The 14,963-nt window shown below is 38.1% G+C and overlaps 3 protein-coding genes across 6 annotated transcripts in view; all 3 read right to left on the bottom strand.

The window, feature by feature from the left end:
- LOC121956550 (cytoplasmic phosphatidylinositol transfer protein 1) overlaps window positions 1-14,963 on the bottom strand; it is a 62,635-nt gene that overhangs the window by 26,821 nt on the left and 20,851 nt on the right. The gene's annotated exons all lie outside the window — the stretch shown is intronic.
- Window positions 8,541-10,654, bottom strand: LOC121956551 (rano class II histocompatibility antigen, A beta chain-like). The gene is made up of 5 exons (XM_042504821.2): window positions 10,258-10,654; window positions 9,882-10,148; window positions 9,119-9,397; window positions 8,882-9,025; window positions 8,541-8,784 (listed from the first exon to the last, which is right to left on the bottom strand). The coding sequence occupies exons 1-5, from the start codon at window positions 10,307-10,309 to the stop codon at window positions 8,732-8,734; spliced, it is 795 nt and encodes a 264-aa protein (XP_042360755.1). The 5' UTR covers window positions 10,310-10,654; the 3' UTR covers window positions 8,541-8,731.
- Window positions 10,799-12,567, bottom strand: LOC121956552 (H-2 class II histocompatibility antigen, A-Q alpha chain-like). The gene is made up of 4 exons (XM_042504823.2): window positions 12,423-12,567; window positions 11,976-12,221; window positions 11,579-11,860; window positions 10,799-11,436 (listed from the first exon to the last, which is right to left on the bottom strand). The coding sequence occupies exons 1-4, from the start codon at window positions 12,475-12,477 to the stop codon at window positions 11,297-11,299; spliced, it is 723 nt and encodes a 240-aa protein (XP_042360757.2). The 5' UTR covers window positions 12,478-12,567; the 3' UTR covers window positions 10,799-11,296.

Below are 14,963 nucleotides of genomic sequence, written 5' to 3'. Positions count from 1 at the left end.
AGTAATTACTGCTTTGAGCTCTCAGTATTCTCGACTGAGCTCCTGATGAGATACATAGCCACTGCGTTTTTAAGTCCATTTTCAGTCTATAAGTGTGTGTATGTGTGTGTGTGTGTGTGTGTGTGTGTGTGTGTGTGAACGAGAGAGAATGGAAGAGAGATCTGTATCTGTGTCTATCTGCATAGGCAGATCATCCTAAATCTAATGCAGTACTGGCACAAAAAAGAATTCAATAAAGTAATCGTTCAGGTATAGTCACAATTATTGGCCCAGTCCATTTATATGTTAAGTGCTCTGTTCCTTAGCAACAAAGCCATATCTTTGAGGAGTCCATCCATATTGTTTTTTATCTCCTCTCCCCATATGGTTGATGAATTATTCTTACAACAGAGGGCGTAGAGAGATACATAAACAGTCTGCCTCTTACAGCACATCCACAGAAACTGTGGCCAAATGAAAAATCTCCAAAATGTCAATATTTGTTTATGTTGGCAAAGGTTGATCCTAATTTATCAAACCATATTCTGACACATTCCAAAATTTGGACAACAAATGTTTAGCCAGAACATGATCTTTTATAAACCATAACCAAACAATTGTTGTGCCTAAACCTAACCACCTATTAGCCACAGCATTGTTGAATATTAAAATTTCAATATATCCACTACATAATAACTTGCAGATGTAATGTATCGGTGGTCTGCAGAAACGTTCAATGCCACAACTTGAAACGAATAATATGACAGCAGCAAATGAATCTCTCAAAATCATTCACCTTGTGAGCTTAAATCAAGTCATTTCCACTCACATATTGTAGCGATGTTACTTACATGCATGTATCAGTACATAATGGACCGACACACAAAAAAATTACACTCAAAGGTATACTGCAAGATGCAATCCAACCATAATCACTACAATCTAGCTCTTACTGGATAAGAGCATCAGTTGACATATAGCACAAGGGCCTGCGTGTGTACAGCACACGTCTAGAAATTCAGCTGCAACAAACTGACTGATGAAGCGCACAACACATTGTCCAGGTCATGTGGAGAAAAAAACAACAAAATCATTCACACAGTATTATGCCTTCAGGCACTGTGAGAAAGCAACATCCATACATTTCTTCATCTCACAGACTTGATGAAACCAAACAGCGTCATGTAAACAGAAAACTGCAACATATCGTACAGATCGTAGAACTTCATTAAAAACACCACCAGGAGGCCAGCTGGTGACTGAAGTGAAAGTGCATGTGAGGGTAGAGCCTGTGAGAAAGAGAAGGAGTGAAAAAAAAGAGAGCTATGTGTGCATCACATATGGTATGATCTCAAAAACAGTAGATCTGGCTGTAAACACCACGTGTAGAAAATGGACCAAAAACATTATTCATTAAAGCAACAGTAAGAAATAGTGGTAAGAGAATTTGAAAATACACAATGTCAAAACAGTAATACGGAGACCATATCTGTCAGTACTTTACTTTCATTTAATCTGTGTTTTTGCACATTTTCAGATATTGAAACAAACAAAATGGAGCAGTACCACTGAAAACTATTGAGGCAGTGTAGCGTAGTTCAAGTGAAATATAAGACTATAAGACATGACAAAGAAATTTAAATAACAGTGGAACAGAATTCTCTGTCCACATGTTGGGATCATAGACTGTATATAAAGATGGAGGACATGACAGCTCCCCCAAAGTGAGGTTATTCAGTCTCGATCGCCCCCTGGTGTCTGACTGCAGTACAGGTCGTAAGACCCGCCCCTCCATGTTAGTGTATGGTCACAGGCTGAATTAAAAAGTCGAAGTACACACCAAATAAATTTTTCCAAAAGATGGTTTCTGTCACTGAAGGTAGTTCTCATCACCCTGGTGTTTGTTCAAGTGTTTGTTTTCATGATAAGTTTGGTTTTAATGAGTTATTAAATTATGCAAAAGGGGGCTTTTCTGCCATGATTGACAGCTGTGACGGCCAATCCGTGAGCTGCTCACTATTGGTCAGATAGGTGTCTGGGCAGGGAACTCCCCCAATGCAGATATCCTTACTGCGCAGATGCAGGTCTCCCAATGACATCACCATCACAAGACGTCAACGCTCGTGTCTGTGATATTTTAACCTCGCTTCAGCATAGTGAGGGTAAGTGGGGGCGCGTCGTCCATCTTTATTTACAGTCTATGGTTGAGATACATATAACAGTCACACAGACCTCTGCTGTTTGTAACGGTGTCTTTGTTTGAATGTACAATTAAGCAATGTCCTCCACCATCATTTGTTGTAAGAAACTTTTGACTGACTTGTAGTGCCATATATTGGCTACATCTATGCCATCATAAAGAACACATTGAGTACGAGGACAGTAACATTTACGTTTGAAATTGTACTATTTTCGAATGTAAAGTGAGTATAAATGAGCCACAACTGATACTATGTCCTCCTAATATATATGAAATCAATTCAATCAAACATGAAATCAATTTCCTTTGATTTTTCTCGTCTCTCACCCTCATCACTACACGCCTAAGCTGCGTATTTTCTCCCAGCCCAATTCTATCCTTAAATCAGATGACGTTACCACACTTTGTAAAAATTCTTTTGGTCTCAAGCTCTAAAACTGTAACTTTTTTTTCCCACAAGGACTAAAGTACAAAACACACATTGCTGTTTCAGCAGAAAATGTAGGCATGCTGGTGAGAGCGAGTATGACTGACTGCAATTGCTCCATTCTTGCTCATTCAGCAGATTGTGAAGGTGAGCGTTAACTCCCTGTAATGGTTTGATAAATTCACATGCTATAGCAGTGTTGTGGTCACATAGGCAGTGTGGGAGGATGCCAAATGGCTGAACGCCGCTGTACGGCGTGCCAGTGCCATGCGTCGCCATTCCTAAGAACTCAGTCAATCAGTGTAGCAGCCAAGAGCGATGGAGCGTGACAGGTCTGAGAGCAAGATAACCGAGTGTCAGTGTCTTCAGGAGGAACACAGGGTTCAGATTTTACCAAAGCACGCCTTTTGCATTTTGAACAGTTCTTGCTTGTTCCCTTAAGTCAACCTAAACTGAAAGATATTTTCTGTTTTCATGATGCAAACTACGTTTTGTAATATTGGGAAAAAAAATCCTCATACACTCCATGCAGAGGCAATCATGTGTCCTTGTCAGTGTAAAACATGGATAGAATAGACCACAGCAAATAGTTTAATCATTTTTTTGTCCTTCTTTAAGAGAAAATTGAAGGTCAGAGTGGAAAATGGTAATTTATATTACAGCATCATAAATTTCCCCAGCAGCAGACCTGCATGCATTCCCTGATATATTTTACACTTTATAACCATCGGTTGTTTGATGCTTTCAGTGTCTGCTTGCACCTCACTACAATGGAGATAAATGGAATTTAACACTTTAAAAACATCCTGTGGCCAGTGTTTACATAGTTCTGTTTGAGGAGACCTAAACCATAATAGATAGCTAGATCATTCATTCTTTTAGCAGCAGAAAGGTTAGACTTTTGTCTTCCTCATCATTACATCATGACCTTTCATTACTTTACCTGCAAACATGGCATTTCGCTGACATATGCCAGTTTTTCCCAGTAATGGCCACCAGATCACTGTTTGCATGATCCTATCGATTTAAAATAAAAACCGTTCTAAACATTCATTCTACAGCAAAGCTAAAAAAGAAAGCTGAAATTTCCGTCTTCAGCTTCATCAGGTTGTACGCTGGTGATGACATCACTGCGCTGTTACCTGCAGTGCAAAAAATTCACAGTGACGCCAGAGGAATGAATGATGAATCCATCAAACCCCTTTGCACAGTGCTCATAAAAATGAGCATATCTCAAAACCTATATAATGTACATAGTTCAAATAACATCTGGAGTGTGAAGAAATGTTTAATGTTTCTACACATAAAAACCCTTTGGATCAATATGTCTTGTGTTTTTAGTTTGCAAAATCTGATTAAAAAATGTCAATTTTTTTTAATAACACATTTTGTATACTTATCACAAGAATTTAGAGGTATGGAGCATTTGAAGATACTCACATCACAATGAGCAATGTAGGCAAAGGTGGACCATTTCTATTGCAGAGTTCAAAGGGTTAATTTTTTTATAAAGAGCAAATAATAAAAAAATAAAATGTAGTGTCCAACTGCTATCATGAAAGGAATGAAGTGGAAATGAAAACACCCTTGACTTGCCAGGAGCAGAAGACCGCATTACATAAACTATGTCAAAGACATGTGAAGGGGCATAATTTATTAATAGTGATCGTTGAAGGTGGGAGAGAGCGCTCTCCTGCCGTGCTTCCCTTTCTGCCCCTTTCTCGCTCTCTTCCTCCCCACCCATCTTTTCATCCTGCATCTCTGCAGTGTCTGAGGTCACTGAACCAAATATTATATAATGTCAAGATCACTCACTACGGATCACTCCCTTACGCATCATTTTTACTCCCTGCCTGGCAGCACACTGGGTGGCCTCCTGAAATGATGTGTATATGGATGCAGGAGAGAGGACGGGTGAGGAAAGGACTGTCAAAGAGAGGTAATAAGAGAGCAAAAAGGGGGCAGTGCAGCAGCAGAAACATGTTCAGGAAACTGACAGACTGCTGAGCTATTGCATAACAGGACTTGATTGAGGGCAGCCGTTTCTCTCTTGCCCTCCCCAGTCCTCCTGTTCCTCTTCCCATTTATATGATGCTTGTCACTTTCGCCTTTAACCTTTTCTCTGCCGAGTTTCCTTTGCTTTGCATTTCTAACTCTTATGCTCTTCCCAGTTTTTCTCAATTCCCTCTCTGTCTTTGCCTCTTGTCTCCACGAGTCAGGTTTGAGAGCATTGTTACATCAGCCGTTCTTCTGCTGCCGAAGTGACTAAAAGCTTTGCATCTCTTTTACCAGAACATTACTCCGTATTTCACACCCTGCAGTAATACCTGCAACAGGATGTCAGACATAACTTTGGGCCTATATTGGACTGGCAGTGACAGCAGTTTATAATCATTTTGTTAAGTTTTTAAGGACTTAATACAAGGTAAATACCTACATAAAAGACAATGAAATGTTACTGGATCATGGTCTTTGTGTGTGTGCTTATGTGCAGTTTAAGTCATGTCTAATTTTTTTCCCACGCCTTTTTCTAACTTCTGCTTGCTGCTGAAATTGTTATTCATGCTTAAGCATTCATATGTGTTGCTTGTCATCTAACTAAGGATGTTAATAATTAAAAAAAACTTTGACTGATTAAACTATCAGTTAATATTAAAGCTGTCAAATGATTCATTTGATTTTCGCTATTAATAGCAGATTTTCAAGTCATTTGTGATTAATCACATTTTTAAATCACGCTTTTAATCATTTTTAATCATCCATCATTTTGTATTTCAAAACAGTTTTGAAGTTCAATTGACGAGGTAAAGCAATTACGTCTTGATTAGTAACCAAATGACACCAAATCAACCAGGACTGAAATTTGCCACTTTAAACTTGCGTGTCCAAAAACCAGCAGGAAAAGCAAATGCCTTTTTTTTTTTTTTTAAGTGTTTGTCGTTTGATGTTGGACTGCCGACACACTGTGATGCAGGTTCAGTTAATTTACTGAGATCCTAAAGTGCAGGGAGTGTTACTGATGAGTAGAGCCTGGTAGATGGGATCGATTTTTGTGTGATGTGAGAAAAGGATGAGATTCTCACATCCCAGAAACTCTGAAGCCTCTGAGGTTACACACTGTGAAAAAACACTCAGAGAGAGGGACACAAGTAGAGATAAAGAAAAAGCGAGTCACAACTTGAATGAATAAATGCTGCCAAAACAATTGGGGTCACCTAATTTCCTCATCCAAGTCATACAGGTACAGTACACACAAAAAAGCAGATTTTTGGGACTGTAACAATGTTCAGGCTACTGCAACATGATGTTGTGAGTCAACTCATAGATCAAATAGTGCAATCAGACTGAGAAAAAATGTAAATACAATTTTTACTTTGTCTTCCAGACTCTGTTTACTCTCACTCCCTGCAGATATGAGCTCAAAGTCAGTAAAAAGCAGGAGCAGGGAGAGATCAGTCTGCGGAGAACAAAGGAGAAGCAAAGCCCACAAAGGCCACAGGTGGATTCTGAGGCATGATGCACACAGCAATGCTGATTTTTGATTGATGTCATTTGTGTCACAAACGCAAGATGCATGTCGGGGCACACACACAAACAGTGCGGTTCAGCTCATTTTGGAGCTGCACTGATACGGAACCAACGGCAATTCAAGAATAACATACTCTAACAGCAATATACAGTATTTTTAGTGAAATATTCTTGAGCTTTAAGCGAGAAGCAGGTGATTTTTTTTCTAAGGCCTCATACATTTGGTTGATAAACAACTCTCCCTCCATGTTACATAAGCCCTTTGTCCTTTCTGTTCCACTCTGGAGTGTTTTGGTACAACTTGAATTTCAGGTTGCTCGGGGAAAACCATCTCATTTATTATGCATAAAGACAGCACAGTGTGCTTCATACAGCCCTGCTGAGAGGAAGGAAAAAGTGAGCATGAAAAGTAGAGCGAGGAAAGAGAGAGAAAAGGATTGACCACAAGTGTTATATCAGCCTCTCCATCTCCTTTATACTTCTTGTGTCTTGTTAAAGCCTACTGTGATTTGGAAAATTTGTGAAACCCCACTGTTGATGAGAATGGACAAGAAGGTGCTCAGCATAGACAAGGAAGCGAAGCCTGTTAAAAAAAACCCAGACAATTGGCATTATGATTATCAGAAAGATAGGTCTGATTAGCTTGTGTGTCAGGAAATGACTTTGGTTCCTGCAGTCTATGAAATGTTTCACTGATATAAAGAGAGTCCCCACATAATACTAGGCCATCTCTGCAGTAGAAAGATGCAAATACTTTTGAAATTGGTGCGGCATGACCAGAGAAAACAAAGAAAAAGGATGCTTTTGCTCAAGAAGTAGAAAACCTTCATCTACCAGAATGCATTACGCCTCCCAAGACTCTCCCACTTCTGGTTGACGTAATGTGGACTGATCCCTGTGAAACAATAGCAGCCAGCAATCTTATATAAAAGTCAATCGGTGAGCTGAAACAATGTTTCTGATAACATCTGGGCCTTTGTCTTCACTGCTCAGGAAGCAGTGTGGTTTTATGGCACCCATTTCATGTTCACAAACTGTCGCTAGCTAAACGGGGCATTTAAATATCTTTCTGGAAACATTTAAGGAGATAAATAAGCAGTGCAGTGAATCTTGATTTATATTTGATCAGCACCGCCTAGTTTTACTGTTTGATTGGATTTTGGTCCAAGTTTGAGAGGGAGAGAGAGAGACATAATTCACACCACTTGAAGGGATTTCTCCACAGGGCAGAACAGATATCTAGCCACTGGTTAGATGGAGAGAAGTTTAGCATGGATCATCTACACATACAACCCACAATGTTTTGATTCAAAGCTGGTTAAAAATCAGCATATCCCTGTAATTCATGGCACAGACTAACAGCAGTGTGCAGAACTGGAACTATTGCATTTCACTCTGCTTAGACTAAGAAGGTATTGTACCATTTGTTATGCCAATAACCAAGGATTTATGGTTGGGCAACAACACTTAAGCCAAGGTTAATTATTTTTCCTCATTGTGTTTATTACACTTTATTCAAACTGTGGGGAAGCTAATTAGCTTCTGTAATGGAGTTAAATTAGTACATTTAGTACTCAGATTCTTGTTGACCAAACAGGGATACAGTTTGAATTGACAGCAAAAAGCACACTCTTCAAGGGATTTTGCAGTTTCAGAGTTGTATAACTCATAACCAGTCAGAAGGCAGTGCTGTAATTTTCCACAGCACCTGCAGTACAGAGCAGCTCAAAAGTAGATTGGACGAAGAAGCTGCTGCAGAAACAGCAGCAATAATGTACAAGACTGCATTCAGTGTTACTGTGTGCTTTAGACAAAACTTCTTTCTTACAGTAACAATCTATCAGAACTATTCGGATTTAATGATCATTCCTTGACTTATGGTTCCATTTTTTAAGGGTAAGCTCTACATTTTGTTTTTGACACAGCAATAGGCTGAAGGCCCTACAGTGCTGAAGTGTTAGTGGTGTATCCTACATCGTTGGACATTGTCAGCCCTTGCTTTTTTTTAGGGCAATTCAGCATGTTAAGTCAGTGTCATAGATGGCGAAGCTCAATGGTAAATGAGATCACTGATTGGCAGTTCAGCTCAGCTCACGAGAAAAGAAGGTCAAGACAGTCTTCCGACGGTCTGTTGAAATTCATCTTAAAGGGGACATGAATGTCAACAAAACTTAACAGTAATCCAGCCAAAAGATATCAAGAACTTAACTGTAAACCACAAATGTCAACTTCATGTTGGCTCTAGATGAAAGAACAGGAGATCACTAAAGTCATTAGTATTTATCCTCTATGCACCACAACTGTCCAAAAGTTGTGGGGATATTTAAACAAACATCAAACTTGTGGACCATTGAGCCAACCGGACAATTTGAAAAATGTCATTTAACACCACTTAATTTATACAAATAGATTTTACCAAATGTTTTATTTCATGATTGTGTTCATACAGTTGAAAAGGCTGACATGACTGTACATTATGATATACTTTAAGTTTATATGGATGCATACAATCCACTTCCACAGCACTCACACAATCTCTTTTTCATCAAAGTTTACTATCCAACTACAGCACATGCTAAGGTGAACACGTCTTTATCTTAGCAAGTTGCTTCAGCTGCAGGGGGGTCTTCCATGGGAACCAAAACTCTTCCTGGTAAAAATGAGAATAAGAACAATAATTTATCACTCAAATATAATAAAATTACAACTAAAAATACTATAACAAATCTTTCATCTGAAGTCTTCACCTTGGCAGAGAGTGACCTGTGAGAGAGTGACGCCAGACTTTTTCTTGTAGTAGATGAATCCAGTGCTCATTAAGACAAAACCAAGTGCCAGCAATAATGTTCCGAAAACAATGTTAATCCGTTCTGATGCAGAAAGAGAGTGGTCTACAAAATTGAGAAAAAGGTTTTCTTTAATACATCATCCCATGCATGTCATACATTTTCTTAGATAATGTTGCATTACAGTAGCACACTTACCCCAGACCTGAAGGATTGGTTCAGAGAGGCTGAGGTGTTCGACCATGCAGGTAATTTTTTCTCCTGCAGTAGGGGTGTGCACCAGGTAGGAATGAATCTGGTAATACCAGTCTCCATCAGGCATTGCTTCAGAAAAACTGGCAGCTGAGGTCACTTCCTGCCCGTTCCTCAACCATGTCATTCGAATGTGCTTTGGATAAAAGTTATAGGCACTGCAAACAAGCATGGGCGGGTGATTCACAGAATTCATCTTGATGATGGGGGCAGAGGTAAGACTGCCTAAAAACAAAAAAGTTAGCATTTTATAATTTCATGAAAACAACCATAACTCCTGCACACACAAACACACACATCGATACATGTGCATGCACATTAAGAGGTGGGATAGGTTAGCCTCATTGATATAGGGTGGAAAAACAATTGATATAACACACAAAAAACACAACAACAATTACAGCTTCGAAAATGATCATGAAGTTAAATAAACAGTTTTTACGAAAACTCAACATTACAACCGGCCTTTGAAATTTTTAGCTACGCAAAATCTACGTCAATTGTGGGGCACTAAACTGTAATTATGAATGCCACACTTTGAAAATTTGATTTTTCTTTACTTCTCCTACAGCTAAAATCGCAGATAATGATCTTGTGACAAACGACAGAATCTTAAACTTTATATATTACATTGTCAATGTGCATATTCACAACACACTGTTTTCTGAGTGCATTTGAAGTAGCATAATCAAATGAAAAAAATACTTACCTATCTGTTTGACAAGACCTATGTTATCTATGCACAGAACCTTCATTTCAAATGCTCTTCTTATGGCATACACTGGATTGGTGTTCAGAACTTTTGCCATTTCAATTGCAAAGGGTGTGTTTCCAGTCCAATTTCCCCTTGTGCTGTTGAACCGAATCAATACTTTGTTGTTGACACGATTCACAATGTCATACTCAACATGATCCAAGTCCGGACCTTTGAAGACACAACATGCAGAATATTGCAAGAAAACCTCCTCTGAAAAAACTGTAATAAAGGGAGAGAAAAGTGGTAATGTCAGACTTGTGACCATAATAATTCATAGAATTTAATAACTTTCACTAAATTATTAAAAAAGAAAAGTGATGCTACTCACCCAGACTGAGAGGAGAGAAAAACACACCTAAAAGAAAATTAAGAATATGCATGATTTTACATATATAGAAATGCACAAAGCAGAGCCTCCACGCAGTTCTCGTGAATTTATGTGTTCAAGGAAATTAATACTGTTGCACTGAAATGTCAACACACTGACAAAGAATGGCACCGCCCTTAACTAAATAGCTGCGTGAAAACCCCTGGTGTATGCACATGGCAACTACTGTCTAAACTATACTATCAAAATCCTAAATTCCTGGAAATAGTACAACAGCTGTGGGTTCGGGTAATCTTTTATCTACTAATAAAGGAAAACAATAAAAATGCTTACAAAAGACAATACATCAACAAACAGGGTCTGCTTTGAAACTTGGCTTGAAACTTACATCTTTATCTTGTGGTACTGGTGTTGCCAACAGGAACTGTTTTGAAAATTCTTTCTTGTTTCTGGGAAAATGCTTTTGGGAAACTCCAACACAGAACTCAAAGTAGCCGGTGAATAATAACTTAAATGCAAACAATGACCAAGTCCATTCACATTTTGTTGTTTTTGAATTTAATATTTAAAAAAAACAAAAAAACAACATCTTGTGAATAGGTTTTTTTGGGGCAGTGGATTCATTCTACCATGCACATGTTGCTCATGTTACAATGTTTACACAACTAATTTTCATATTGTACTCAAATGGATAGAAAACAATGGCTGGTTGCGGTTTATTCCAGGATGTTATAACCACCACAACAATCTGACATATTTAATGCAAGCTGTCTAACCACAATAGTTTTTATGAGTGACACTTCCATTTCATACCAAGCGATCGATGAAAGTGTATTTTGCCTGAAAGACAAGGAATATATTTCTATATTTTATATCTTTTATATAGTATATCTAACAAACCCTTAAGGTGTGCCATCATGAGACAATGAAATACATGTCCCAACTCTATCTGAATCCCATGTTACATGTAAAAGTAAAGTTAAAATCCCTTTACATTGCTTAGTAGTAGAATATTAACTCAGTGAATTACAAGATTCTCTCAGCTTGATTCAAACTGTCTTCCTTTAACAAAGAAGAAAGTCCCTGTAGCAACTCCAAGAAGGCCAAAACTTGAGGCAAATCCAAAAAAGACAATCGGACCAACACTGGTCTCTGTAGTCAAAACACTTGTATCCACCTCTGGGAAGGACAGGACACACGAGGTTAGACATTTGCAAGAGTCTTTCACAGGTAACCTCTACTTTTGACTACAAATAAAAAATACTTTCAAGCTTGTATTTAAAAAAATAATGACAGGAAATGAACGGTTATTTGTTCTCACCCCAAAACTTGGTCTGAGGCTCGTCCAGTGACGCATGTTCCACAGTGCAGCCGTAGATATCTCCTTCTTTTGGGACAAAGGACAGTATGGACAAAACATAAAATGTCCCATCAGGATTTGGTATGCATTTGATGAAAGGATCTTCCACTGATACTTCCAAATCATTTTTGGTCCACTTTATTTTGATGGTGGGAGGGAAGAAATGGTTGATGAAGCAGATGAGGGTATTCTCTTCCTCTTTTATCACTTCATCTCTTGGGTAGATGATGATTTCTGGTTTCTCTGAAGATTAAATGAACACATAATCTAACATACTTTTGCATACGTTTGTTAGGAATTCTTTGAAGTGCTGCTGTATCATTTTTTCAAAGGGAGATCACCTTCTATGGTTACGTACCTGCGTCCATTGATGAAATTGATTCGTCCTGTTTCCAGGTTATCAAATTGTGTTTGCATAAAGATCTGTAATATACTGCAAATTCATAAGCCTTGGAAACATGGAGAGCAAGTGGGATTCTGCTATCCCAAATGACATCTTCTTTGGTAAAGTTTGCATAGTAAACTTCGTCACCATCCAGTGTCACACAGAGCTGAGTATCACTCGAGTTAAAGCATCCATAGGTGTGACAAAGTTTATGACTTCCTAGAAAAAAAAAGTTAAACTCCATACATCAATCTGGCAACAACTGTCTATGAATATCTTTGTATTGTAAAATAGCCACATACAAAAATTTATAAACAAAACATCCACCCACAATATCACTCCAGTACTACAGTCTTTCACTGAAGCAGAGATGTGACATGTGACGATTCTAAAAACAACAATAAAACAAACTATACTTACTTTGTGCACAGGTACAAATGGCTCCTAAGAAAAGAAATATAATTTTGAAGGACATAATCTCTTGAAGTCTGTTTTAGCGTGCTGTCGTAGCTCTGGAGTTCTTTGTGGTTATCTTCTTGTGTTTACAGCTGGGCTAGATCGTTCTCTCAGACACTCTTAGAAATAAAGGTTCCAAAGGGTTCATCCCGAAGGGCCGAGGTTTCTTCCCACGACCATGCATAAGTGGTAAAAGATTCTCAGCCTCAAATATTCAAATGTTTACCCATGTATCAAATGGGTTTTGTTGTTGTTGTTTTAAGAAAAACCCAGTACTTAGCATTTTGTATTTGGATCTAATTTGGAGCAAAGTTTCGGTTCCCAACGATATTGCACCATTAAAATAGTGAAAGCTGTATTAATTATCTCACAAAATCTCCATTCCCTAAAAACATGATTGTGAAACATAAGAGTTGTCAGTTGCACTGGACCAAACCAGCCCCGGTCCTTTAGGAGCCCCATGAAATCCCGGACTGCTGGACCTGGTTCCCTTATCTAAAGGCTAAACTGCTAGACTAAAACCAGACTAAATGAAGAGAAACCTATGGGTAATGTAGTCAGTTATTATTTTTAGAGCCTCCCTGGGTGTATTCTAGATGAAACCCTCAGAAAGAAAAGGGTCCTTGTAAACACTCCCTGGGTGGTGCTGCATTCAAATGGAGTTGTGTTTGTCTTGTTCATGACAAGCGCCATATTAACGCCCTGTTGTTGTATACAAAATATGTATTCAAAATTCCAGATAGAGCCTTTTCAGCACCTTTATTTCTGAGTGTACTTAGCAACCTGCCTATCTGCATACCTACCTGCATACAAGTAAGCCAAAAAAAAGATCCACCTCAGTTGTATACATGCTGACTAGACAGTTAATTAACACCAAAAACACACAAAGACACAACCACAGCTACTATAACTCACTCTGCAACAATAGGGTTAAAGTTTATTTTTGGTTGGCTTTCTTTTTTCCTCATGCTTTTATATCTTTTCACATCCTCATACCTTTAAATCACAGTTAATTTATTAGTTGGCTAAAAAACATTTTTTGGATATTTTAGTAGAATATTTCAACATGTCTTTGTGTCGTATCATTGTTATTGTATCATCATTGTAATTTTTGTTGTATTGGCTTGACAACTGGCTGTTGTTGTTCACATAATTTCCATTTGTATCTGGCTCTAGTTAGACACTTATTTTGAATATTTTTTTTTAACTATTATGTGCAATGTGCAAATAAGGCAGTTTTTATAATATTAAACATTTTAGTTCCACAAGTTGGAATCAATAAATGTCTGACCATGTAGCTGAAGGCCTTAAATTAAATTGTGACCTTACGCGTTCCACTCAGACTGTATACACAGTCTATACACTCAGATGCTATATGCAGCCTGCTACTCTGCTCCAGCAATAAGTCTGCTCTCATGTTAACCACTGGAAAGAACGTGTGAAAATCGCCTTGCATCAGATTTAATTTAATGCAAATGCAATTTTCTCTATTTTTTTAAATAATGTTGGCACATAGCAGTGAATATATGTCACACTATTTTCATACATTTTATTGTTAATGCTGTTGCTAGCCTTCACTGGTTAGTGTCCACCACCACACTGCAAGCAGAAATAAAACCACCACCTCAGCCTTCACAGATGTGTGCTTTCTGATATACACTGTGGCTTTTATAAGATTTTCAAGTTGGAAAAAAAGCCCATCCCATCCCTGCCAAAACAGAGCTTTGTAGGAACTTGTTAGTTGACATGATAGAGAAGTTTTTAGTCATTATTGGGTGGCTATTTAAGCATAATCCATGTTAAATACACAGACTGTATATACACAACAGCGAATTGACTCAGTGACAATCAGGTGCATTTATTATGAGTTATAAATGGTAAAAAGTCACAACAGATAAAGCTGGATTATGTATTCTGTCACATTTTACAGCACAGATATAAAATTTATTCAGCTTTATTACTCCATGGCTGTATTAAGAAAGTCTGGATACAGTCATGGAGGCATGGTCCATTATTTCTATGAGAGCTGCTTATTGGCACATGAAGCAAAAGAAAGGTCTTTTTTCGGTTATAGAATACCGGGATCTACAGGCCCATGAGGCATGCGCAGTAGGGACTTGTTTAACTAGCTTGATTAGCGGTTTAAAATTTTTTTATCTTGTGGCTTTTTTTGGCCTTCTAAATGTTATCAAACTGGATGCCTTAAATCTAGATAAATGGGTCATTTTGTGGGCCTTTTGACGTATATAAAAAGTTGTTTTTGTTCCATGACACACATAAAACTTTCTCATAGTTTGACAGTTGCTTTGTTTGGCAGGTTAATAAATCAGAGTAGTTTCCTCATTTTGAACAGAAGAAAACCCCATGAAGATCTGCATGGATAAAGGGCCATAAAAAAGTTAATGCAACACACCTGCAATCTCTTTAGACCCAACACAGTTATTCCAAAGTGCTTTTGGTTAAATAACTCTGATTATTTGAGCCTTAGTCATTCATTAGAACTGT

This window comes from Plectropomus leopardus, chromosome 18, assembly GCF_026936395.1.
Source record: "Plectropomus leopardus strain MGB_pleo_1.0 chromosome 18, ASM2693639v1, whole genome shotgun sequence".
Classification (NCBI taxonomy): Eukaryota; Metazoa; Chordata; class Actinopteri; order Perciformes; family Serranidae; genus Plectropomus; species Plectropomus leopardus.
This window is presented reverse-complemented; position numbering and strand designations above follow the sequence as displayed.